The sequence below is a fragment of the Corvus kubaryi genome, unplaced genomic scaffold (genome assembly GCF_017639235.1).
Source record: "Corvus kubaryi isolate FWS band 111438036 unplaced genomic scaffold, C.kubaryi_AGA036_p1.0 split3-37344, whole genome shotgun sequence".
NCBI classification, from domain to species: Eukaryota; Metazoa; Chordata; class Aves; order Passeriformes; family Corvidae; genus Corvus; species Corvus kubaryi.
In genome coordinates, this window is record NW_024582088.1 from 1,111,302 (window position 1) to 1,138,852 (window position 27,551).

The 27,551-nt window shown below is 46.7% G+C and overlaps 1 protein-coding gene across 2 annotated transcripts in view; it reads left to right on the top strand.

Annotated features, from left to right (window-relative positions):
- Positions 1-7,414: 7,414 nt before the first annotated feature.
- CAPZB (capping actin protein of muscle Z-line subunit beta) overlaps positions 7,415-27,551 on the top strand; it is a 57,294-nt gene continuing 37,157 nt past the window's right edge. The window contains exons 1-2 of one of the 2 annotated variants that reach the window (XM_042015824.1): positions 7,415-7,528; positions 22,179-22,268. In XM_042015824.1, coding sequence (XP_041871758.1) covers positions 7,526-7,528; positions 22,179-22,268 — 93 coding nt within the window. In that variant the 5' untranslated portion in view covers positions 7,415-7,525. The remainder of the gene's footprint in view (positions 7,529-22,178; positions 22,269-27,551) is intronic. The other variant, XM_042015825.1, reaches the window with a different exon arrangement.

Here is a 27,551-nt window from a genome sequence, read left to right on the forward strand (position 1 = left end):
AGACCAAAGTAGCAAACAGAAATGAAAAATTATTGAAGGTGGCAAAAATTTCATGATGTTATTGTTGGTTTAGGTCTTTTGTTTATCTTAAAAGTACAACTGGTTTTGATCTAGAGTCATGATGGAAGATTTTTACTTTTAATTAGTTTGGTTCAACTCCTTCACATATCACAGAACAATCACAATTGACTATTATTTTCACTTCCTTATAAAATCTAAATGGCTTTTTAAAACTTATTTTGAAAGGCACATGGTTAAACTGAGCCCTTGGAGGTTCAAGAGGTTTCCCTGGAGAAGGCAGCCTTTGTTCTGTAAGGGGATCGGATCTTCCTTTTTTCTTCCTCCCCCTGCAGTTTGCTCAAACCAGTCTGCATTGCTGCATAGTTGGTATCCAAAATAGAACCACGCATCAAGTTACTTATAAAAATACCAACATGATCCAGCAGTTTTTTCCCTGAATAGCTGCAGAAGTGCTTTCTGAAACCACTGCCCCAGTGGTGCCAGCTCCACCCTCCCGTTTCCAAACAGCTCTGGAAAATATCAAGAGGGGAAAGATAACTTGAAGCCTCCAAAATAATTCTTTAATTTTCATCCCCAAAATGAAGTTCCAGAAGGCAGTGTTTAAAAGCAACCCAGAAATGTGGTCTTCTCTTGGCAAAAACAAATGCTCGGTGCAGGCCAGTGTAGTCTCACTTCACACTTACTCATTTTCAGGCTGTTGGGCTCCCTGGAAAACGCTGTTTTTCGGGATGAAGGAAGGAGTGGTGAGCTGCTGGATTGTGAGGCACTTCGTAAAGGGTTGTGTTGCTGTGTCTCAATGTATCCTGACAGCCTCACCTCAGGACCTGGTGCATTAAACCCGTTCCAAGGGGATGGAATAGTTCAGGGTAATTGTTTTGAACGTTCAGCTTCCTTTGGAGAAATCACTCTGCTGCTTTTAAATCCCAGAGTCACTGAGTGATCAGAGGGGGCTCTGGAAAACGTTATCCATTAAGGATCTAGAGCACATTCTCTGTACCCCTTCCCCACCCCAGGGAAAAATTAAGGCAGGAGGGAATGTGTCCAAAGACAGGCTTTTCTCTCCATTGCTATAGTTACTTGGCAATTAGACCCTCGCAGTGTAATATCAAGTATTTATTATTGTGGGACTCCAAGGTGATGTTTAGAACATGCGGTTTTGAAAAACCTTTTTTGCATTTTACAGCCCAACATGTGCTGTCCCAGAATTCCTTCCCTCCCTTCTCTCCTCATGCTCTCGTCTCCTTTCTTTCCAGTAAATAAGTGTATGAATAAATGGAGGAAATGAAGCCAGAAAGCTTCAAAATGAGCCCTGTATTTCTCTGGTGGAAGTCAACTTCTAGTTGAAGTAGGTTCAGACCTTGTATCCCCAGTTTAGTTAACTCTATAACTGACTGAGTTGTGTATGCAATTAGGAGCTGCTCACCAGGAGTTAGACACTGCTGAGGTTTTCAGCAGAGAGGCCACCAGATAAGCCAGAGGCAGGATTGGGGATCTCAGATGAATGAGTGCCATTATTATTCTTCAAAATTGCTGCTTCCCTTGTAGCCAGTGGAAGATCCATGCAGAGGGCACGTCCAGGGCTGTGTCCAGTCCTGGGACCCTCACCACAAGAAGGACATTGAGGGGCTGGAGCGTGTCCAGAGACAGGAATAGAGCTGGTGAAGGGGCTGGAGCTCCAGAAGCAGCTGAGGGAGCTGGGAAGGGGCTCAGGCTGGAGCAAAGGAGGCTCAGGGGGGACCTTGTGGCTCTGCACAAGTCCCTGACAGGAGGGGGCAGCCGGGGGGGTCGGGCTCTGCTCCCAGGGAACAGGGACAGGAGGAGAGGGAACGGCCTCAGGCTGGGCCAGGGGAGGCTCAGGTTGGACACCAGCAGGAATTTCCTCATGGAAAGGGTGCTCAGGCCTTGGCAGGGGCTGCCCAGGGAGGTTTGGAGTGCCCATCCCTGGAGGTGTCCAAGGAAGGCCTGGACGTGGCACTCAGTGCTCTGGGCTGGTGCCAAGGTGGGGATTGGTCACAGGTTGGACTCGATGGTCTGGGAGGCCTTTTCCAAGCAGAAGGATTCTATGATTCCACGGCTGCACATGGAGGTGAGGAGCTCCTCTGGAACTGCACCAGCTGGAATTCAAACCCTTTTCAACAGAGCAGACTTTCTTTCAACTGTTACCTCTGGCTTGTCCATAGTGCAGGAGAAGTTCTTGTTTTAAAAGTTCCCAGCAAGTTTCTTTTAAATCTTGAACCTTCCCCAGGATGAGAATATCACCTTTTATCCTATTTTCAAAGAATCCTAAAGCATTCCTCCTGTCATTTCCCCACTGAATACTAATACACTCTTGCTCTCCTCTTTTCCAAAGAATACACATGCAGCTTCTCCCATAGTTTTAAATAACATGAATCACCTCCCACTCACACATTTATTATTTATTTTTCTGCCAAGATCTGCACAGGGAGGCAGCAGTGTAGGAGTTATCTGCTTGAAATGGTTGAAACAGCCTTGGTGTGGGCCCCTATTGTTTCCTGTACTTCCAGAACAATTCATTCATGTTACAGAGACATCAGACCTGGGTGGGAACCTCCAACTCTCAATCTCCACTCCAGTGTGTTGGGTTTTTCCTCCCAAACATAAGCCACATTCACCAACAGACACCGATGCTGCTTTCTCTCTTTGAAAACCTTTTAGCTATCCAAGCAACAACAAAAAAAAGTCTGAGGAGAAAGAAACCGCTCCTCAGCAGGACTTTGCCCTGAAATGGGAAAGGTGCCAGCGACTCCATTAAGTCTCCTGTGCTGTCCTTATTGATTTTATGTGGACGGCAGTCGGGTGCTGTGGGATGAACAATACTCTGAAGCTGAGCTGACTTGCATTAGGAGGGACAGCTTGTGCTTTCCATGGGGATCATATCCACGTTAATTAGCACGTTTTTTGCCTGTGCTGATGGATTTCCATGCCACTTGGGCTGGATTTGGTGTGTGGTGCTGCTGGTTCCAGCTGTCAGGTATGGCTGGTTGAAGCAGAACTTGGAAAAATGGGACAAGATGTGTCACAGCTCGTTGTGCTAATTCTTCTCTAAGCTGCTTTTGCCGTGAAGATGAAGTTTGCCCCAAAAATCTCAGCAGGAAAGCACTTGCATGGAAACACTGACCTGAGTTTTTGCCAACTCTGAAATTCCAAGCAAAAGCAGTGCTCTGACATTGTCTGTCTTTATTTTCTGTGTACTATTTTGTGATAATTTTTTAGAATAGTAGAAAGAGAAAAACTCCCTGTGCTGTATTGATGAGGTTTTCTAACGAATAAGCCCATGAAAAAGTTCTATTTTTCAGGCTTTTAGTATGTTTTTCCATTCGTCCATGTCTCTGGCTAATTCTATACAGATTCTAACTACTGAACCGTGACCATTGTATTAAGAAAGAATCCAGGCCCTTACAATTCTTTTGGCTGGTATATTAGCAGGCTTCAAATGAAGTGCAACGTGTCAAGGAAAAAGTAAGGGAATGGAAAGTTTTGTTTCTTTCTGGTATATTTAATCAGCTTCTCCTTGATTCTTTTTTAATGACAAGCCACAGACACTACTGCTAGTTAATGACCAAGTTTGACAAGAATGTCCTCAATACTCTCTTTGCTCAGGCTAAAGACAGCTCCTGTCTCTCAAGTTTTCTGAGCTGAAAATACAGAGTTAAAGGAATAGCTGCAAGAACAGGAATAAACAGTGTCCTAGGATATGCAACTAAGCAGGATGTGCTGGAACATGAGGGATCCCAGTAGTCCTGCAGTGTATGGACATCTTGGGCTGCTGCTGGGTTTATTGTCCTTTCCATTAACCAAAGGAGCAGATCTGCTTGGGTGCTGATGGAGTGGAAAAAACATTCTTAATGCAGGGAGGGGAATGCCTCAAACCTCACACTAAATGGGCAATATGTTGTTTTTCATTAAACATGGTATTTGCAGTTACTCATCAGTTCCTGCAGGAAATGGGGAAACTCTTAAAACCTTTACATTCCAAAAGTACACTCAGCAAAGCTGCTTTGGATTCAGGATGGGGGACTTTTTTATTGTTTGTGCGCTATTTTGACACTGTGTACAAAGATCTCCATAGTGAGAACTATCTGTGGCTTGAACATAGAATTCCAAGACGTTGGGTGGTGTTGTAGGTACCTTTTTCCTATATTAGTTTCCAAGAAACACTTGGTTTTCAGCCTCAAATCAAGTGATGCTGCTGTTTTACTGACTCTGACTAATAAAACCCAGCAAGCTAAACTTTACCATTGCTGGAAGACTCTTGCAGCAGTAAATTCAGTTTATGAGAACTCCTAATAAAAGTTTACATATCTTTCAAGTGCCATGAAAGAAAATGGGCAATCTGACCAAAAAAAAAAAAAGCTCAAGATGTTTCTTTCTTTATTAAAAAAATGACTATTCAGTGAAGCATGAAGGTTTTTTTCTCTCAGACCTTGTTCCTCAGCATGTTCTCACAGTCACCCTTGGTCCTGGATAAATGCTGGAATAAACAGAATAAATAGCGTTTCACCACGCATGCAGGAGGATAAAATAAAAACCACATCATGCTGGACCACAAATGCTTCAGGAAGTTCTGGCTGAACGTGAAAAGTACTTTGTAATGCTAATAAGTGTTTATCCTTTTGCTTCCTTGAATGTAATCAAATGTACAGGGAAAGCACATGGATTTTAGAGCTGCTGATTGCAGGATCAAAAGCCTTGTTATTAATTGCACATGAATCTGATGTTGTTGGGCCGTTAAGATGTCAACTGACATCATTGTTTGCTTCCTTTGTTTATAGACCCTCGTTCTAAAGAGGGGTAATGCCTGACATGAAGCCTTTTGAGTGCTCTTTCCTGCGTAGGTGGGTGATCCACGCCAGGAGGTTTGGGAAATGCCTGAGGCGCAGGTAACGCCACCTCACAGCACTTGGATTTGTGCAATATCCCTGAATTTGCCTCATTTGGTGTCAACCACTCCACAAATCCCAACAGAAGGCAGGATGGTAGTGACATACATGGACCTTCTGCCTGCTGGGATCCACTCCCCACCCCAAACTTAAGCCTGCCTGGGAGAGTCTGGTCCTATGTCTCAATAAACAAACAACAAAAAATCCCTGAAACATGTCCTGCTATAAACAAGCAAAGCAAACAGCTGGTCCTCATTTGAAAAAAGATGTGACATCAATTTCAAAACGAATCTGCAGATCTTCTTAATGCAAATATTTTTTGGAAAACAAAAAGCAGCTGTTTATTCTTCTTTATACCTATTAGCAGGAAAACAAAATCCAGGATTGCTTGTATTTCTTCCACTAAGAAAAACATCCTCTTGGCCTCGACGTTCATTTGGAGCTCAAATTGTTTGAAATGTACTGGGCTGCCTAATTCTGTTATTGCTGAGCTGCTTCAGCAAGCACCTAGGAGCTGATTCTGTTCAAAACTAAAAGCTACTACAAGTAGAGTTGTCATGGAATACTTTGCACACATTTTGTGACAGAAAGAAGGAAGTTTAGAACAGGCATTTTCAAATTTATCACTTCTGGCCTCCCAGCCCTGAGGAGTACACGTGCACTAGATGTGTGGATCCCTGGAAAATGAATGAATAATTTGGCCTGTGTAATTAACAGGTTTGCTTTTCTTAATTACTGCTGGGAGGCGGCTCTGAGGGAATGCAAGGACTGGAGGAGGATCTGGGGACTGCAAAATAGGAGCCATTTGGGATTGCTGCATGTTACAAAGCGGGTTGAAGGAGGTTAGGCTGAGGAGGTTAGGCTCTGTGGCAAAGAACTGAATTTGGAGTCTCTTGAGCCTTCTGAGGTTATGTGGCTGCTCTCCCAGATGTGGAAGGATAATTTCCCACCTTACTGGTTATTGATGGAGTTTTATGTGGGTTTGTGTTTCTGTGAAGTAATACAGCTCCTGTTTTTCCTGAGATCGTTCTACTGTTTTCTCTCCTCCCTTCCCGGGTTCATTTTGTTCCTGCTCTCCAGTGAGAGCTGTTCTGCCTGCACGGGGTCCATTTGGTGCAAATTCATGTGGTACAGCCCTGTCTCTGGCTACTGTAACCGGATCCACGGCCAAGCCGTTCACTTCCCTAGAAATCAGGGCTGTCCTGTGCAGACTGAAAGCTTGGCTGCTCTGCCCCGTTAAGGAGCAGTCAGAGCTGCTACCTCCTGCCAGCTGCTGTTCGGTACCTGATAGCGTCCAGCCACAAACACCTGCGATAACGTGGGAGTGCAAGGGCAGAGCCTGGCCTGGGCCGTCCCCGCTGGGGAGGATGTGCCACAGTGTTCCATCCAAGAGAAAAGCCCCGTGTGACTCCCTGTGTCAGCATTTCCAGCTCCTACAGGAAACCAAGGGAAGGGCTTTTGGCTCACCAGGGCACAGAGAGTCCCAATGGAGGGATTTTGGGGTCCTGGCAACAAAACTGGGGTGAAACAAAAAAGCTGCAGAGGAAGGTGTCACTGCGTAATGAATTCTATGCTTTCCTGGGGTAATTGTCTTTTGTAGCTCTGAGGTTCCCAGGTCCATGTTGAGGACAAGTCGGGAGTCTGGAATCAGGATGTCTTACCTGAAATGGGAATTAGTCCAGCAGAAGGAAAAATGCTTTATTTTGGGACAGCCTGAGCAAAATAGAAATGTTTTATTTGCACATATACCCTGATTTTGCTCTTGCATTTGGAGATCCTGCTCCAGGTGACTCTGCCGTGGTGGGGGGTTGGATGAGGTGGTCTCCTGAGGTCCCTTCCAGCTCTAAGAAATCTGTGATCCTGTTATCTGTATCACAACTGCCTGAGCCCTGAAGGTATTCAACTATGTCAGCATCTACCCAGCTTCCAGCAGGTACCTCCCAGACAACACTGAACACTTCCTTTTAAAAATAAGTAATAATTATCCCTGGCCTTAAGCAGCCGGAGGCTGATTATTTTTCCACATCACTTGACCTGGTGGATGCGTTACAGGCATGTGTAAAGTACAGTTTACCTGTGTAAAACCCAGCTTTAGGGCTGATGAGTTTGCTATTTGTTACCTACTCTGGATGGCGTTTGCCGTGCTACCCGCCTGCCTCGTTCTGCCTTTCGTTTAAACTTAAACAAGTGAGTTTAAAGGTGTTTACGAAAGCGATGTTTCTGCGCGGAGGCTCCGGGACCGACTGCCGGCCGGGCCCGAGCTGCTGGCGCGCCCCCCGCAGGCCCCGCCCCCGGCCTCTGATTGGCCGCCGCTCTCACCCCCGCGCTGCAGTTGGTGCCGCCGTGCGCTCCTTCCCCCCCGCGCCGGTGGCATGGTTCGCCCCGCCCCGCCGTCCCGCCCCGCCGCCGCGCATCCATACTTGGCGATGGCCGGCGAGCCGCGCGCTGATTGGCGGGGAGCGGCGCGGGGGCGGGGCCGGCGGCGCTGACCCGGATGTTCACTGCCGGGCGGCGGCGGAAGCGGACGGGCCGCGGCCTCGGAGCGACAGGGACGGACCGGGAGGCGCCGCCGTTCTACCGCCCCGCGCACCCGCCCAGCCGACATGGTGAGAGCGGCCCGGCCCCGCGCCCCCAGCCGCGGCCCCCGCCCTTCCGCACGGCCCCCCCTGCGCCACCCCCCGCGCCCACACCGCCCCCTCGCACCGGGGGGCCTCGCCCGGCCTCCCCCGGGCGGCGGGGACGGAGGGAGGGAGGGCCTAGGCGGTGCTGCCGGGACGCAGGGAGGGGTGGCCTGGCCTGGGGGCGCTGGCGAGGGGACTGAGGCTGGCGGAAGCTCAGTCCGGTGCTCCGCAGGGCCTGGGGGCGGGGGACTCGCCCGGGGCTCCGCTGCTCGGTTCCTGCCAGGTCTCTGGTCCCGGCACCGGGCGGTGTTTCCAGAGGGAATGCTGTAGAATCCCATGGGGAATGGCTCCGCTTTGGCGGAGAGCGGTACCGCCCGGGGTATCGCGACCGGCGCGGGTGCAGCAGCGTCTGGGAGCGCTGGGCCCATCCGCTGTCGCCCCTGTGCATAAATCCAAGTTGTCTCCCACCGTCTGGAAGCTGGCATTGGTGTTAAGTGTGCTGTGATCTCATGGAATCTGCGAAATACGGGAAAGTCAAGCGCCGCCCGAGCAGGGGGTGCTGCAGCCGTGGGTGCTGCTCCTCCTCAGGGCTGAGAACTTTCCTTTCCCAAGGAGAACCTCCAGTTTCCTCAGCCGTGTGGAATAATCTCCATCTCGCTGTGTTTCCCGAATGGATTAGCCCAGGGCACAAACCCTTTCGATTTCCCTTCGGTGCTGTGTAAAGGGAGCAGATTCCATCAGCTCCCGGCCAGGGCAGCGAGGAAAGGGGAGCTGGCCCAGGCCCTGCTCTGCTCCCTGCCTTCATGGACCGGGGCTTTTCCTGAGCCTCGGCATGGATGGAGTCACTTGTAGGGAATCACGTCACTTTATGCTGTTGGGAATTTGTGATTCAGGTTTTCCAATATGACAATTTAACAATGTTCAAATATGTTCTGTTTATAAAAGAACAACCCAGAGCCCGGCTCTACAGCAGTGTAAAAGTTGTTTAACCACACAAGTGTAATCCTTTACTTGTTACCTTCATCCATAAGAATTTCAGAGGCAATGCCTTATGTTTTTTCTCTGGAGCTGGAGTCACCTGTATCATGCAGGATAAAGGTCTTTAATGTCAGGTGAAAGGTGAAGAACAGTTATGATCAAAGTTCTGCTCCTCATTGGCTCAAACAAGAGCAGATGCTGTACCTGATTCCTGGCAGGACAGAGCATCTTATTCCAGCTGTGTACCTTATTTTAACATACTGAAATCTGTATGTGCGAGACCCGACCGTGGAATCTGAAGCTGGGCTTCCAGCAAACTGTCCTAACTTCTGCCACGGCAAAAATCCTCACAGGTAAAGAGTTCAAGGAAGCTTCATGTGAAATAACAACGGTGGTACCAACCTCTTTGAAGGGGGTATAAAAACGTGTTGTTTAGGAGAATCCAGTCAGGGTTTAAATGTAACCGTGTCAGTCATTTAGAGGAGGTACAGCACAAATCCTTTGGAAATTTCCCGAGTGTTAAAAGCTTCTGCTGCCTTCTGGTTTTTTCATGTTTAGTCATGGAGACCACTGGGCATAGGAGAAATTTGATCAGAACTTCCAACACTATGTGGTGGTTTCCAATGTTGAGCGGACTTCAGGGATGAACCTGCAGCCTCCAGTTTCAACTCGCGTACAAACCCAGTGTTTAGGGTTCTTCCAGGATCTTTACTTTTAGTGGTCTGAGACCAGAATACAGAAGTGGAGCATTGAAATGATGGAATGGCCCTTTCACTGAAGAGAGTAGCTGGTAGGGTGCAGGATATTGGGTCAAACGCCTTCCTGGTGCCATGGGGTTACCAGCGTCTGTGTAGAGCAGAGATGGGAACCTTTGTCTCCTTGGAGAACTCGGAGCTGTGCCCACATTTCAGTCAGGTGCTCAGGGAAACAGGGCAGGGCAAGACATGAGGCTTGAAAACTGTCTGGATGGACAGTGTCTCCTGTGCTAAAAATAAATGGAATGCCCTGTTCAGGGCAAGCAGGACTTGGGAGAGTGGATCTGCTGAGATTTCTGGAATTGTGGGTTATGAATGGATGGAATCCAGTTACTCTCTGTAAAAATAAAACCCTCCCTTTCCAGGTTATGTAAACTGGCCTGATCATATTAGTAAGGATTTCTTCGGCTATGCAACTCTTGAGGAAAAGGAGGACAATTTTAGCAAAATTTATGATTCAGTCATCCATAAATTCAGACTGTCTAGAGTAGTGCTGGCTGTGCATCATTCATCTAGGATTTGTGAGGCACATAAAGAGCATTGAAGCACAGCCCAGGGTGTGTAATGTGACAGTGACACCAACACGAACCTCGTGTGCTGCTCAGGGTCACTAGGGTTTTCAGGACAGGAGTTGTTTGTCTGGAACCAGAGCCCATCTCTAGCCTGGTTATGTCCCTTTTGGACCCCCACCATGTGCTCTGGGGGTGTGAGGACATTGCCAGTGTCCACAGCAAGTCTTTTGCACCCCGTGCCTTCTGAGAAACACCAACTTCAGCTGTTTTGTAGAGCCTGTGTTTTATTAGGCAAGCCAAGTGTGTGAGCTTAGCTGAATGTTATCTTAAACGGCAAATTCCCAAAATAATCAAGTCAGAGAATATCACTGGGATGGGGAATACTGCCATTGCAGTGGTGCTTAATCTTGTGGTTTATTAGGGAAGGAAAAGCATTCACAAGCTGGAGTTGTTCAAACAGGATTTCCTCATATGGTAAATATATATGCTGATATGGGACTAGTTGACATCTGGGAGTGAAACAAAATGAAAGTGCAGCTCAGCTCTTTTGAGTGACTATTTTTAGTCCTTATTACTGGAATTGAGTTGAGAAATTACTTTCTTTGGGAAAGCGACAATGCTGCCCTTCTCAATTTCTACTTCCACAGCTGTCAGCTTTGCTTTCCATCCATCCCTTGACTTCCCTGGATGAAGGATGGCTGGGGCATTCAGGTTGCACATCATCATCCAGTGCTCCCCAGTGCTCTGTACTGGTCCAGTTTGCTGTTGGTGCATCATAGAATCATGGAATGGTTTGGGTTGAAAGGGACCTTAAAGCCCATCCCATCCCACCCCTGCCATGGGCAGGGGCTCCTTCCACCACCCCAGGCTGCTCCAAGCCCCATCCAGCCTGGCCTTGGACACTGCCAGGGATCCAGGGGCAGCCACAGCTTCTCTGGGCACCCTGTGCCAGGGCCTCCCGACCCTCACAGGGAAGAATTCCATCCCAGTATCCCATCCATCCCTGCCCTCTGGCACTGGGAAGCCATTCCCTCTGTCCTGTCCCTCCGTGTCCTTGTCCAAAGTCTCTCTCCATCCTTCCTGTCAGCTCCCTTCAGGTACTGGAAGGCCCCAGTTAGGTCACCCCAGAGCCTTAAAATTCAAATTTAGACTCAGGATACATCTGCAGACTCGATGGGCAGTGCCAGTGCCCATGTTTGTCTTTCTGCCTGCCCTTTGTGGAGATGTTTGGTCAAGTCCAAGGATCTCCTTAGCCTGCAAAGTAAACTTGTAGAGAAGCGTTTTGCTGGGATTTGTTCCCTTTGAGCTGGTTTACACTGTGGTAGAGCCACCTCAAGGCAAAATAAAACTATTTTCCATGGTGCCGAAGGGAACAATTTTACTGGAGAAATGTGAGGTTCTGAAAGGTGCCTGTACAGAGTTCAGGGCTATGGAATCCCAGGATATTTTGGGCTGGAAGGATCTTTAAGGCCATGTAGTCCAGCCCCCTCTGTGGGCTGGGACAGCTTCACTAGAGCAGGTTGCTCAGAGCCCTGTCCATGCTCAGCCCTGTTTTTTTACTCTACTTTAATCCAATGTGCTTTAATAACTTTTTTTCCCAGGCAAAGGAGATGATTACAGAAGTAGAAGATACTCAAAAGAGATGCTCATCTTCCGTTTTTATCGATATGTTTTAGTCGATCACTTTATAAAGTGATTCATAAACTGATTTTTAAAGTGCATTATGAAATTTCCTGCTTTCCCACTGATTCATGCTAGGAGTCCTGAAGAATTTAAAAAGCCTCAAGCAAATAAATCTCTGTGTCTCTCCTTAATGCACAAGGCCCAAAGCTTGTATATGCTTCAGTTCTTCCTAAGCCTTTGCCATTTCCAGGAATAAGGGCAAAAAAAATCTCACTGGAAAACTTGGGATTTCAAATTTGATTTTCTTTGCACCACAGAGGCTTCATCCCTGAAGGAGTAATTAATACATCTGACCAACACAAGCTTTTCCCCAGCTTCCTGCTCTCTCTAGTTGGGCTTTAGCCCAAATTTTGTTTGCTGATAGGTTGTGCTAGTTAAAAAGCTTCTCTAACTTGAAGATCAAGAGCTCAGGCCAGTGCAGTGGGGGTGTGGCCACTTCAAACTGGAGTATAAACTGATCTTTCTTCATCTTTGGTGTGATGCCTTCTTAAATGTTTAATGGTCTGTGACTGAGGGGTTGGTGCTGACGTTCCTATGAGAAGTGACCAAATACTGTAGTGGATACCTGGTTAAGGTGTGACTGAAACACCTGGAGAGTGTGAAGCTGTTGTGACTTGAGCTGAATAATTCAGGGTTCCTGGACCTGACCCAGTGGCCAGAATTCACTTATTAGTCCTATGTCCTCAAGCAGGATGGGAGCAGATGCTTCCAAACAGGTTGTCCTGGGAAGTTGGAGCTCTTGCCTGTGTGGTAGACGAGACACTTGCTTTTGAAACTTCCTTCGTGGGACACAAGGAGGAATGTGGTGTTGAGGAAGTTTTAAAGGTGCTTCTGTGTTACTTGAGCTGACAGGATTTATCATGGAAGGGTGGATTTGGGGAAGGGGCTTTGCTTGTTTCTCAGTTAAAATATTGTAATTCTCCTCTGTAATGCCAGCTGCAGTGGAGCCCTGACCTTCTCCTGCGTTTCTAGATGCAGTGAAGTTTTGAGTGAGGAATTGAAAGCACAATCTATTCCTTGCCTGTGCCCAAAATAATCTTCCATTTAGAATGACTTTAGTTGCATTAGGTAATACCTGGTGCTCTGTTTCCTGGAGTGGTGGCCTGAGCCTTGGCACCAACCAGGAGATTAATTTCCTTGTATTATCTGGTGCTGCTGTTTTGCCCTCCCTCCCTTTTCTAGGCTTTAGAAGGAAATATGCAGCTTGCTTAGAGCTCCTGCTCTTTGTGCCGCACCTTCCAAGCTGGGCTGAAGAATTAAGGAATGGATTTGCAGGCACTTGACTTACCTGACTGCCCTGCTCATAAGTTGCCTACTTTATTCCTACTCTATGCAAATTAAACCTCACTAGTTTATATTTCATCAGTGCACCTGCATTATTTTCGGTGCAGAGTTGGTTTGGGAGTCCTGGCTCTGGGTTTAGCCCCTTGGGACTGGACTCCAGGTGTTTGCAGCCGTGCTGCAGAGCGTGTCCTTCCCCAGTCTGAAGGGGATGTCCTCCACAGAAAGTGGAGTCGAGTCCTTTCCCGTGAAATTGGAATTTCAGTCACGTCCTTGTTGCAAAGTGGGAGCGTTACGAGCCCGGGTGAAAGCAGAACTCAGGAGCTCACAATTTTAGCAGCACCAGCTGAAACAAGACTGAAAACAGCACTTTTAAGTAAGAGGATTTTGTGCGGAAGGAAAAATGTTTGAGACTGCACTGAAGACAGAAGCTTAGTGGTTGCCTGAAGCCACCATAAATAAAATACTCTTTATTCTCTCAGGGAATATTGTTTGCATTTCTTCAGGTGATATTTTCTCTCTTTTCCATTAGAGGAACTGCTGAGTTTGAAAGTGATGTCCTGTTACCTGCCTTCCCTGGACATTTTTGCCTTAGTAAATACCAGGATTTCAAAAGCTTCTGCCAGCCCAGGCAGTGGGGGCCTGGCTGCCAGCCTGGGCTTGCAACCTGAGAAAGGCTCAGGAAACAAGAGATGGGGCTTTTGGTGTGTTAATTCAAGGGAGGAGAGAGCCATGAAATGGAGGAATGAGGTAAAATATCAGCTGCATTGTGCTGATTACAGCTTCATTTATCCACCAGGTGCTGTCACCCTGCAGATCCAGGGGTCATCGAGAGAGGTTTGGGTGTAAACCTGGCTCAGCATTGACAGTGCTCCACTGGGTGGTCAAAACCAGCTTTGCATAGCCATGAATCCAGAGCTTGGTAAGGTGCAAACTGGCCAGATGGAGTCACTGTTAACTTCATATGAGAGTGAAGGAAAAACGTGATGGGGATTGCAGGTGGCTCGTGTGTGCCAGGTGAACCGTGCTCCACAGAAACTGTCACCACTGCTGGCATTGGTCGCAGAGCCTGCGTGGAGCTGGGTGCTTGTGTGCAGGTGTGATGGAGGGTAGGCCAGGCGGGCTCAAAAGTGGCGAGGAAGGCATGAAAAAACTGCAAGGATAGGCAGGTCTGGGAATTAAGGCAAAAGAAGGAATTCTGGGAAGCATGAGTATGTTGTTAGGTGTGATATTCCTATGGCCTATAGGTATGCAAAACCAGGAGCTTCCTGGTTTAAAACTGGAAATCCTAGGACAAAACTGGGCAGTTGGGAGCTTTGCAGGGCAGTCACCGAGGCGCATTGTGCGAGACCCAAGCAGAAGGCATATTAACCTACTTTTTTGACCTTTGAGGACTGGGAGAACTTTCAGGGAAGAGGGCTAATGAGAGATCCTCTCTGCCTCCTGCCTGCCTTGCCAGGCATCTGGTTACTTGCCAGAGTTATCTCCTGAATTTACAACCCTGGCTACAGCCTCCAGGAGCTGGAAAGTGCTGAGTTTGCATCTGAAGCCAGGCAGCTGTCGGCTCCAGGGAGAGCTGGGATAGAGCAAATCCTGAATTTGGGATGTTGACACTGTATTAGCTCTGCTGTCAGTGAGTACAGGAGGTTTGCTGTTACCTTCAAATACAGTGCATGCTCCCTGCTGCTCTGCTAATGTGTATTTTCTCTAATGTTTTTGATGTGATTTCTCCCAAAACAGAATTTCAGTTGCAGTTGACTGGAAGGAGAACCTGCATCTGTCAGGGCAAGACCAATTTGCGCAACTTTGCTCTTCCTGCAAGAAAAAAACCTCTCAATTTCAATTGAGCAGTTCCAAAACTTTTGTGACCAGGCTGATTGGAACATGAAGCAAACAGTGCATAGAAGAAAAGAGCATTTGAAAAGGTCATTGAGCATTAGCAGGATTAAAAGAAAGCATCACAAATGACATGTTTGTAGATGGCCAGGATGGCAAATGGCAGTGTTGAATCTCAAGAGGTGCTGTATTTGTAGTAATTACGGTTTCAATTTAAAAAATAAAATAAGTGACCCCTATAAAAATAAGGCAGCCCTTCTCCAGGGATGGATTTGGGCTCTTCCTCAGAATATTTGAGTAGAAGGCAGGAAGACAGTGTGAAAAACAGGTCACCAGACTTGTGAAGCAACTCAGACCTACTGCATTGGGTGATTTCAAAACCTTTTGGGACACAAACACACTGGTGTTCATCCCTCCTGGTTGTGAAACCAGGTGTTGCAGCTGCCTTATGGAGAGTGTGCAAAACCAGGCCAGTGCTGTGCTGTAACAGGTTATTTGCTTCTTTTTTTTTTTTTTTGCTAAAATTTCCTATTTGTAGTTAGCACTAACAAAGAAAATGTTGTTTTGTGTGAAATCCAGACTTAAAATGGGGGAAAAACTCCCATTGTTCAGTAACATTAGTCATAAAACCTACTGGTGAAGTTGGTCAGTTCTACAGGCAACTTCAATGTCTTTAATCCCTTTATTAAAAGTTAGAGGTTTTTTTGCAATCTGTGCAACTTTTATCTGTAGCCCCCACTTCCCTCTTTCATGTGGGGCTCACAGATTGCAAAGTCACTCACTGCCACGATTTATTGGGAAGTGACTTTTTGCAAACTTTATGCTTCACAGGAATTCTTGGCACCAGATGAAAGCCAGTAAATTGCATTGTCATGTTCAATGACAAGTTTAATAAATAAAACATTGTTTCTGTTACCCAGAAGACAAATGCTGGTGCAGAAATCATTAGTGATCCTGGCAAAAGGTCGGGATGAATAGCTGTTCCAGAAAGCCTTGGTGCTGCTGCATCTTGCTCTTCTGTTGGTGCCTGGTGGCTCTTTTCCTTGGACACATGATGGAGATTTGCAGTGGATTTATATAAACTAAAGTTTGAGAGTAGACACAAGTATGTGCCCTCTGGAAATACATCCTTGCTGGGAAGGAGGTGCCAGGGAAATGTTAATTTTTCCCTGTGTGCTGTACACCTTTGTAGATGTGCTAACAGGAACTGCATCTGGTCAGAAAACACCTACAGGGATGGAAACCACTTGCAGAATGTGCTCCTAGAGATGCTGGATCCTTACTTGTAAACTATTAGGGAGTTACAGACAAGTGCCCTGCTCGAGACTATCCGGGGTTGTAGTTTCTTCTCCCTGGATGTAACATGTTTTGACAACTAGTTGGTCCATGAGGTTAAGCTGCAGGCAGCTCTGGATTATTTAGAAGCTCACAGATGGAGGTGCCTTCAGTGTGTTATAACTCACTTGGTAATTGTTTTAGAGTTGGGCTGGGATGTTGGGAGTTGTATCATGGACAGAGAACAGTGCTGGCCTGGCTTGGAGGTGGGAATGAGGAAGGGAAATCAGGTACAGCTGATTGCAAGGATGCTTGGAAGAGCTGCAGGAGGCTAAAGTGATAAACGAGGATTTGGCAAAACACTGACTGATCCTTGAGCTTGTCTGCAGGGGGAGAAGATCTCTTTGGTAGCTGCCCCTAGAAGCCCATTGCTGCTCCTTTAATCTGTGCAGGACTTGCCATGGCTGTGCTGGAGCCTGAAATGGTGAGAAGTATCCGATGTCAGCCGCACTCTGGTGCCAAGGAAAGTGAAGCTGCCTCGCTTCTCTCCTGCCCATGGATTATTTTAGTTCCTCTGCATGAGGCTTCAGGGCAGATGTACGTGTTGTGTTACTTGTTCCTGGAGTACCTCTTTAAAGAGATCCCTCTTTTCCCTCTGAATTTCGTGTGTGTTCCATTCCTGGAGCAATGGAGGACAAAAGCTGGTCAGTGTTTCTGGGGTTTTTTGGCTGCATTTGCGGTGTGTACAACACCAAGACTTGAATTCAGAAAACAAGTTGTGAGAGCGTGTTCAGGCATTAATTGTTCAGGCATTAATTGAGGCTAGTGCTGCTATGTGCTCAATTGTATTTAAAAGAGCACAGAAGAATAAAATAAATAATGTGCAGGGGCATGTCTCCGAGGAGGATTCACTGACTCAGAAGCCGTGACGTGACTTGTACAATTGCTCTGTAAATAAATACAGATTACAGGGGACCTGGGGGAGACAGAATACAGCAGTTTCTGCTAAAGCCTTCCAATCCATCACTTCTTGCTTTTATTTTAATCTCTAATCCTTCTCACTTGGTATTCGTGGAACAAGCGGTGTCAGCACTTGGTCTGTTTGGTCTTGACTACAGCAAATTGGGCTGAACTCGTTACTGAGCATATGATGTGGTCAGAAGTGTTTGAGATAATAAAAGCCACTGGATCCCATCCCAACCAAAACCAGACAAAGGTAAAAGTAGTTCAAGGGAAGGAGAATGAGGTCTGCATCAGTGTCTTGCTTTTTAATAATCTTTGACCTTTTATGAGTGTCCACAGCAGATTCTACGTTCAGGTTTTATTACCTTTGATTGTTTCCTAACTGTGCTATTGCTGTTTCTCCCCTAGCACACCTTGCTGTCACAGAGCTGTGATTTATGAGTCCATTACAAATGGTTTTAGATAGGATCTGCCAGAGGAGGGTTAATAGTCAAGGGAAAAATAATATGGAAAAACAGATTGCGAGGAATATGTGCAGCTGATGGAACCATCATGAGTGCAGAACTTCTCTGGGCTTTCCCAGGTCAGACAGTTATTCCCCTTCCCATCTAATATCCTAAAAAGTGAATGCTGACAGCTGAGAAGGGAACCCTGCAACTTAACATACTACTGTACTTTTTATTACCCAAGGGTTACAATAATTCAACCCTTGCTGCAGCTTCTACCAGTAATACTATCCTATTGTGTAATTGGAAAAGGGAGTCTTCTGCCCTTGGAGCTCTGGAAGTTGGCAGGGATTAAAATGACAAGCAGGAGGGGAAGCTGGGTATCTGTTTCAATTAAAAAAACTTAGTGTTGTAGTACCACAAAGCTGAAACATTAGTCAGACATTCCTGTTGGGAGAACTGACAGGAAATAATGTGATTTACAATCTTGGGTATGTCTGCAGCTTGAAAGGAAGGAAAAAGAGTCATTTGCTGGTTGTGTACTTCTGGCCCTGGATTAATTTACAAAGAGATTTTGCCTGCAAACTGACCAGGGATCAGAGTGATCTGATGTGTGAGTGCGTCGAATTGCATGGAATTGAGCAGAGGTTCTAGTCGTGGTGTCTCTTTAGGTTGTTACCTTTTATTTTTGCTGTCTGAACATTGAGATGGCGCTTGTACTTTGAATTTGGGTAACCTTTCAGGTGCCAGTCTGGAGTAAAACTTGTGTGTGAAGCATCTCCAAGATGTTTATCTGTTGCATCAGGTGTGTGGCTTTTTCACCTCAATCTTAATTACTGAAGTAGTTTTTAGGCCTCCCAGTTGTTCTCAGCTGATGTCACAGATGGAGAAGGGGGTCAGTAGCACAATCGTGCCTGGAGTAGAAATGTTGTACTGGGTTTGGTGGCCCAACTGGATTATTTCACGGGAAGGACTAAACTGGGAGAGCTCCCACTGCTGTAGCACTGAGCTACCTCAGCTCTTGGCTCAGGAGTTTGCTCTGAGTGGAGTTAATACAGAAATAGAGCACAGAAGTGAAACCAGCCTGGGTTTCTGTTGGAAGACTCTGCCCAGCTCTGTTTATGCTCAGCAATAACATGGTCAGATGAGCAGGAGTATCCAACAGAGGTGTGAAGGGGGAGTCAATCCATGGGGCTCTGTGATAAACCGGAGCAAATTCCTGCTGACTGGAAGGCTGGAGCTTTAAATGAGGTCTTTTACCTCCTTTCAAGTGGAATGGCTTTGGAATGGGGAGAGCTGCAGGTTTGTGTAAGCCCTCCTGAAAGATGGAATATAAGTTAAGTCTCAGGTAACGTGCAACAGAGAACTGTCAAAACTTGGGAATAAAGCCTGTGGATTTCTGTAAGTGTATGGAGTCAAAAGCAGGTGTAAAGATATTTTGAAAATGCAGAATACCTGTAGTAACTCATCTGAGTGCTTGTGTCTGTTGAGAAGAGCAAACAGGTGCCACTTCAGGGAAGCGTTCCTGGTTCTGCTGGAGGTGGAAAGGCTCTGGATGTGTATCCTGGTGCATAGGAGCTCACTGATCAGGTGACAGTGCTGTGGTGTGGGATATTGCAGGAGAAGCTCTTTGCTTTTGTGTTGTGTTGGGTCAGCTCCTGTTTGCTGACGATTCCAGCAGGGAGTGCCCTGTGCCCTGTCCCCCTCATCCCGAGGAGCTCTGTGCTTTAGACGTGGCAAGTGGCAGTCAAAAGGAAGTTCAGCTTGTTGCCTGTTTCAGTTTTTGTGGTTTCCATACCTATAGTAACTACCTGGGGTTTTTAATTTGTGTTTTCTGAATGACATCTGCCCATACTCAGCCTTTAAAATGAGGGTGCAGAGCTGCGCCCCTTTACCACTGCACATTTATACAATTTTTTAAAAATTATTATTTTTCAGTACTGGTTTTTTCTGATTTGAGCTTTAACACAGAGTGCCCAGATGACCAGAGACCTGTGGCTGTTGTGAGAGGGTTTCTCTTTTGGAAATAAGCTAAATACAGCAAAGAGACCAAAAAGAAGAGGAGGTGCAGACAAAGGAAGCTGTAAAATAACTACTACAGACATACTCATAACCTTTTTCCCTGGGGTGGTGCCATGGGAATGCTGTAACAGGTGCTTAAGTGGAGATTCTAGATAGGCAAACATCTTTAAAGGAAACTTATTAAAGACCTTTCATCTAAGCTAATATTTTCAGTCTTTGAGATTCCTATGATCTCTAAATCCTTCAGTGACTTCAGCTGTAATAAAACTTCATTTAGAATTTCTGTCTGAATTCCCTGCTCCTCCACAGGAGGTTCTGGGCTGGATGAAACAGGAATGGTGGAAAACGACCTCCTATCAAGTAAACACTAAGCTTATTAAGTCCTGCAAGCTCAAAGAGCTTGGCTTTGGGAGCAGCCCAGCCTGGGAGACAGCCTGTCTGATCACCTGCTCAGAGAGCAGGGCTTCAGGAGCTTCTCCTTGGGTAAAGGCAAAAATTCAGTGGAAATGTTTTATCTGGAGGTCTGTTAAGAAACGTGGTCTTCAGGATGTGATTTTACAAAAAAATTAAGCGAGTGGAAATCCAAGACAGGTGAAGTTGAGAGGAGGAGTAGGTGGGGTTTGGAGAGATAGGTGAAACATGTCCTGAGTTCCCCCAGAGCACCTTCTTCTCACACAGTTGTGTGAAGGCTTTGAGGGGTTTTCAGCAGATGCCACTCTCAAAACTGCAGTGGCAGCACATCCCTGGGAGCGTTCACCTTCTGTAAAATCAGGGAGCTGGGTGCTGCTGGTGCTGGCATCTGGGATGTGGCTCCTGTCCCTCTGTGTGTCAGTGCCTGCAGCTGCTCCACCTCTCCCAGCTGGGCAGAGGCTGGAGCCACAGGCTGGGCTTGAGCCACAGGCTGGGTTTGACCACACACCTGGTTTTTAAATCTTCACCTGCAGAGAAAGGCCTGGGAGCAAAAGATCCTGGTTCCACTGCCTGTTCGATTCTGAAATAGGTCATACCAGATGTATCCAATACCCAAGGTACCACTTGGCTCTGTAATCTGTCAGCTTTGTGTTGCCTTTTTGACCATTCCAGCTGGATTTATGCTGGATTAAAGTGACTGTATAACCATAGATTCAGGAACAGAACTGCAGCAGAACCTGTCTTTATTTTGGTGCTTTAAGAGATCTGCTGGCAAGCTGTTTAATTACCTAAATGCTCCGGAAGAAACTGAAGAGTCCTGCTGCTCAGCCTTGCTTTTACCTCCTGGATACCAGAGAAATGCACTGTACCCAGGCACTGTATGTGCCTGGATGTTTCTGTTTTTCCACTGCACACAGCCATGTGTGTCAGCTGTGTCTGAACCCCTTGGAGAATCTCTGCCTTAAACAATCCTGCTTGTGTCTTTTACAGCTGTTACTGAATCCATTGGGATAAAAATGGTCACTCTTGGTTAATCCATAAACACTGCAAGTGTGGATTCTCCTCCGTTCAGTATATTTCATTTTCAGTTTGCCTCACTGTAAAATACTTACTCTGGGGTTGCAGCTTTAGTGGTGGTTTTTAACATCCTTCCCCAGGCTTTTTTGTCTTTTAAACAATTCCAGCTGACAGAGGAGGACAGAGCACTTCCCTAAGTGTTTCCACGATCCACAAGTGAAGAGCACGACCCTGTGACAATGTGCCAGGTTTCCTTCCTGGATGCAAGACATAGTAGGAGGTACAGACAATACTTGGGAAGAGAGATCCCCTGCCTGGGCTCGGCTGCTGGAGCTGGGCAGACTCAGGCCACCTGAAGAGTATCTTTGTTTGGAGACTGAGAGTTCAGTAACAAAAAGCGAGGAGTTCCCTTCCCCTGGCCATCTAATGAACAGCTTCCTAATGGATGTCCACTAAACTGAGCACTCCCTCCTTCCCTCATTCCGCAGGTTTAGCTTAATTGCAGGAAACTTGGCTTCCTGTTTCTCCCTGTCCTGGGGGCTGCTGCGCTGAATAATGTGATGATAGAACTGTGTTAGTCTTGAAGCTGTTTTTAAGGAAGACTTTGGGAGCTTGAAAGAACACGGAGGGTGAAATTGAACCTCAGCTCGTGGGATTTGGGTGGCTGGAAATGGCAAAGAGAAAAGGGGGAGGGGAGGAGCAGTGAAAACAAACTGGTTTTGCTTCACCTGACCTGTGATCAAAGGAACTTGTGCAGATTTTGGGTGCTGTTAGGTCAGCAGGAAAGTGTCTGTTTGTGTCTGTTGATGAAAAGGACAGCTAAAGGTTACGTCAGGACTGTGGCTTAGTTCCTCAAGGGTCTGGGGCACATTTGCTGACACTGAAGTGGAGTTTAAGGGTTTTTTTTTGTGGTAGAATTGGTGTGAGAGCAGCTACAGTGAGCCCTTTGGAGAAGGTTGCCGTGTTTGCTCTAAATAACTGACGTCCCTGATTTCTTAGATACAGGCAGCCCTTGGGGTGTGTTTTGTGGGAAGAAGGAAATCATGGGTCATGCTTTGCGTGCATGTTTCATTCTGGTTTTCTGATAAAGCTGCAGGGGAGAGGGAGCTCTGTAGTGGAACAGAGTTTGTCTTGGCTGCTGGTTGTCTCAAGCTGATCAGTGCAAATGAGGAAGTGTTAAACCTGCTTTGGGCGAAGCAACTTTCAGTTCCCTAACCCAGGTTATTGTTGAGATAGTGTGGAAAAACAACACTTAGGCAAACACTGGAAGCAGTTTGGGTGAAGTAAGGACTGGACTCCTTTCCATCAACTGCACGGTGTTAAATTGCCAAGTCAATAATCCACAATCAAGTGTAGTGAATTTTACTTGTATTAATGCAAAGCATGCTGAGAACTGGGAGCTGTGTGTTGTGTTGTGTGTCCACCTTGTGACCGAGGGCTCTTCTTGTTCCTGCAGAGTGACCAGCAGCTGGATTGTGCCTTGGATTTGATGAGGCGTCTGCCTCCGCAGCAGATAGAGAAGAATCTCAGTGACCTCATTGACTTGGTGAGTACTGGATGCTGTCCCCAAGAAGTGGCTGTGACGAAGGCCTGGTATGTAAGAACTTCTTCTGAGGCATCTCGAAGGTGTGGTGATTTGTTTGTCCCCTTGTCTTTTGGCAAGGTTAAACAACCAGCCACTGCCCGAGCAATGTCAGGAATCCACGTGGTTGTTTGGGGCCAGCCACCAGGCTGTGTGTGCAGGGACACTTAGGGATGAAGGGTCATTAGCAGCTCTCGTGATGAACTCACCGCTGGCTCGGAGGCTGCTGTTTGGATGTGGGACAGTGTGTACAGATGGGTGCAGGCCCTTGTACCTGGGTATTATCTCCTGATAAACAACCTGCTGTGTGCAGCTCTGGGAGGTGCAGTGGCTGTGCTGCCTCACACGCTGCAAAGATGCTGCTGAGAGTGTCTGGGCATCTGGAGAACACCCAAATCTATTTATAATTTATGCTCTATCAGATATTCTGCCGTCCAGTGTCAAAAAGCAAACCTGGCTGACCATCTTGTGTCTGATATCTTTTTTCTGCTTGTCCCTGGAACTTTTTTTGTCCTTTACACAGTGCTAGGGAAGGAAACGAACTTAGGAAGGATTTCTAGGCTCATTACAAGTTGCACATCCTGTGATGCACGTTTGGGCTGTAATAACCTGGTTAGTGCCAGCTGTCCCTTAAAACAGTGTGTGGCACAGTTGCCTCTGGAGTAACTGAAGGTGTTACTGAAGTACTGATTTAATCTATACAGAGTCTGCTAGTGGGAAAACTGGATTCTATTGTCCAGTCTAAATACATGGCTTATTTCTGACCTAAGCTTCTACATTTGTGCAGAAGAGCAGCTGCTCACCAGGTAAAGATTTGGTTGGAAAGGTCTGTTCCTAAGTGCTTCTGAGGCTGGTTTTGGTAAGCTGTGGTCAAAAAGTTGTGGCTGACTTAAATTTATCAAACTCTAAACATTTCTTTTACTCATATAAGCCCAGGTACAGGTAAGAGAGCTCTGGGGGTCAGGAAAGAAATTATTCCCTTCAGGAAAGGATTATTTCTCTCTCTTGAAACCATTTAGTAATTGGCTACATCTGTGCCCCCAAAACTCTTGGCAACCTAAAGCATCGTTTTTGTGGCTGTTGCTGGAGGTAGGACACAAGTAACTAAATCACTGGTCTGATCTGGTGTGACATGGTTGGTTTTGTGACGAAATTGGGAGGACTTGAGCAGGTATTGGGGTTTGAGCAGCTCCCAGGACCACTCAAAACAAGGAATTGTTTGGGGAGCCATGGCAAGCTTGACTGTGTAATTGGTCTGAGGTTTTTTAATGACTCAGAAAATGGCTGGGTACCTCTAAATGCTGGAATTACTTTTGGATGGTGCTCATTAGTGCTCTACATGCTTTCCATCAGCAACACGCTCACTGGGCTTCTTTTCATCGTGTAACACGAACCAGACTGGTTTGGTGCTTGTTAGGAGGAGGGTCTGTGACCCCCACACGAGGCACTGCAGTCCCTCCTCTGGGGCAGAGATGAAATGATTTGTTAATCCAGTATGATTCCTTTCTTGTTGAGACACCTGCAGACCTGTTCTGCAGCCACTCTCAGCCTGACCTCCTGAAGTCTCCACTGGTTAGACAAGAGCAGGGTGTGCTCTGCCGCCTGTAACAGCTCCAGAAATATCATGAGCCAGACTCGAGCAAACAGTTTTCTGACCTTTTTGGGGCAAATTTCATCCAGACCTTTACATCTGACGTTTTGATTCTGCTGCTTGTCCCATTAGCAGACTGTAACCTCCTTGAGGAAAAGGGCAGACTCCAAATGCACAATGAGCATGAGCAGGTTCATTAAACTTGAGAGAGGATTGTAAAACGTGGCACCCTGACTTCCTGATTTCTTTAGTCCACTGCCACGGTGGAGTAGGTGTGAAGCAGAGGCTCATGTCAATATTTAATGTGAAGTTTAGGGTATTACCTGAAGTCTGTTTGCAGCTCAGTTTGCCATGGTCTTTTTATAGGACCTGATCTCCAGACTGATGGTGACTGCTCGCTTAAGATCCATTGAAAGGAGAGAAGATGGCTTAGAAATGTCATTGTATGTAAAAAGTTTTCCAAAACTAGCCAGTAAGAAACTGGCATCTCCTTTCCAGAATCCCAGAATGATTTGGGTTGGGAGGGACCTCAAAGCTCATCCAGTCCCACCCCTGCCATGGGCAGGGACACCTTCCACTGTCCCAGGATGCTCCAAGCCCCATCCAACCTGGCCTTGGACACTCCCAGGGATCCAGGGGCAGCCACAGCTGCTCTGGGCACCCTGTGCCAGGGCCTCCCCACCCTCACAGGGAGCAATTCCTTCCCAGTGTCCCATCTATCTCTGCCCTCTGGCAGTTTAAAACCACTCCTAGGCTGGTATTCCTGCTGGGAAGGATAACCACACTAAGTTCCCTCCCTGAGGTCCCTCTTACTCTGTCCATGTTCTGCTGCTTGTTTGTCACAAAAGAGCATCTTGGTCCCAACCTGAATACATGGAGTATGTCCAGGACTGTCCATGACTGCCCCCAAGTGTTGTGCTCACAAGGGAAATGGCCCAAACTTGAACATGAAGTAAAAGGGTGGGTGGAAGAAGAGAATTTTTGGGTCACTGGCCCTCATCAGCCCAGACACTTTTCATTCATTAGCAAAACAGTTTGTGGTTTGCCCTTTCACCACATCTGTTGTTGGGTTTTTCAGACTGCTGAGGCTTCAATTAGAGTTCATTAGAGACCTTGTCAATCACAGCCCTCCAGAAGTCCTGCCTGAAAGAAGCTGTGCATGGTGCTGGAAATGGGCCTTGGTGTCGAATGCTCTGCTTGGGATTCAGTCAGTCATTATTTGTAAATACACTGCTCAGAGGCTGTCAGAATGTACAAGAGGACTTCTAAATCTCTACAGAATGAGTTGCTGTAGGCACATACCTTTTTAAGGACAACTAATTTAAATTGGAATAATTTTCCACGGAGCTCCTTTGGAAACTGTGAGCCTTGGAGCATCTACCTGTGGGCTAAGTCCAAGCTGTGAGGAAGTTCCCAAAAGAGAAGAAAGAAAGGTGATTGCACTGCTCTTAAAGGGGTTTGTTGTGAGGATGCTCCAAGTCAAAGGTTCAACTTGATGATATGAAAGTCTTTTCCAGCCTAAATTACTCGGTGTAGTGACAGCACTTGGAGCATTAGTTCAGATGTCACAGAAATGCTGTGTCACCTCCTTACTGCCTCATGTTGTCCAGGAGTTGCTGCTGCCGATTCACTGCACGAAGCCTGTTGTGAATCACATCTGTTCTCATCATCTGCTAGAAGGGGGACTGTGAGGGTGTCCTCTGGTTGGAAATGTGTCCTGCGATCAGCTGAGAGTGAGGTTTTGTTTGGCTTGTGGAAGTCACACTGAGTGGCAGGAGGCGTGAGGGAGGGAAGCTGGTAGAGCTCGCTTCCGAGTGGCTGAGCAGCTTATCCTGAAAGGTTAGAACAATCCATGGCAATTGTCCTCCTGCTTCCTTTCTCTTAAGGCCAGCTGTACAGAAAGTCAGCCTTCTGTACTTCTAGCTGTGCTCTTTCCAAGAGAAATCCCAAAGAAAGATCAGCTCCTGGGCAGTGCTGCCGTGGAGACAGCAGCACAGGACAAGGTGGGTGAGTGATGCCCGGGCTCACAGCCTCCAGAGTCCTTTTGGGGTATTTTCTTCACTGACGTGTCTTCGAGGGCTGAGGTGGCAAAGGTGGAAGCTGAATTTATTGTCCCTGGGGGCTGTGTGCAGCAAGTAATGGATCTGTGGCAGGGTTGCCTTGATGGCTTTGACTCGAGTGTGGAAGTTGATGCACTCTCAGTCTTGGTGAAAGTTAAGCAGGTTCCTTTAGCAAGTACAAATTTCCTGCTGAGTGTTTAATTTGGATGTTTGCCTGGGTGTGTATAATATAAATTAGATGAAAAATCTAGCTGACTCAGGAAAATCAGATGCCTGGCATGACGTAGGGACAGAAAATGGTCCTCACAGAACGGACAGGCTCTCCAGGAGAGGGGGGGCTGCTCACAGCCACAGCTTTCTCCCTCTCTTCTCCCAGTAAGACTGGTATTGAAACAGCACTCATTCCCAAAAGTGAAAGCTTTCTTGAGGAGCAGAACCAAGTAATGCTGCCATGGAAGAATTAAAGTGAGAGTTCTTTATAGGCACAGCAGTCATAACTTTGCTGGTTATTTTTTAAGGCTCTGTTTGCAATTAAAGATCTGGGAGGTGATCAGCTCTGCTTTCTCATCGCAGGGGAATACTGAAGTATTTTTAGTAGAATGTGCTATTTTTTAGAAAATCCCAGAGTGATGAATCTTAAGATGTATAAATGTAGGATTTTGAAATATTTGAACGCGGTTCAGGCCGTTGCTTCATGCAAGCTCCAGGCAAGTCCCAAATCTGCTTGCATGCCTTCAGTACTGAAGATGTATGAAGCTACAGAATTTACCCCCAGGCAAACTGCGCTGCTTGGGCTGCACAGACCATAAAGAACATGAGAATGTGACTGGAGCTTTTTGTATTTGGAGTCCAAGAGCCTGAGCGCTGTGCGGCATCACGGGGAGAGATAAAATAATTGGATGCAGATGGCCAGCTGAGCGTCTGGTGAGGGTGGAAGATGTTTTAAACAAAAAATCAGATCCAGTGAAAGCTGAAAAAGAAGGTGGTGGAAGCAGAAGTGCTTTGACAACCCTGTGGGCTCAAAGCTGAGTTTCTGACCGGCTCTTCTGCCTGGACTTGCTGACCTGTGGGATGAGCTCCCAGCCAGCAGCAGCCAGGCAGGTTTCTAACACAAGGGTTATTGGCTAAAGAAAGGGGCTCTGGCTCTCTGAATAAATTTATGGTGCTTGAGAGCCAGTTTTTCCATTTGGTGAGTGGCTGTAAGCAGGAGCTTTTCCAGCTAGCAAGGATTACCTCTGGATATCTTGATGGTAATTGGAGATAGCAATTAATATATGTAAATTGTTAATGTGATGCTTGGCTTAGAGCTAGCAACCCCATTTCATGGCATGAGATTGGAAAAGGGAATTTCAGCTGTGGCCTCATATCACTTATTCTTCCTATTTTTAAGCCTTTTTGTCTTCCAAGCTCTTGCCACTGCACTACTGGTGTTAGAGACCCTTAAAATATCTGTTTCAATGTCATTTGAAGGGAGTGTGTGTGAGGATGAATCCTAGTTGGAAACCTACCTGATCTCTTTAAAGGATGGAGGGGAAGGCTGAGATAGAGAAATACCACTGGAGAGAGTATGTCCTGCATATCCCTGAATTGTTGCTG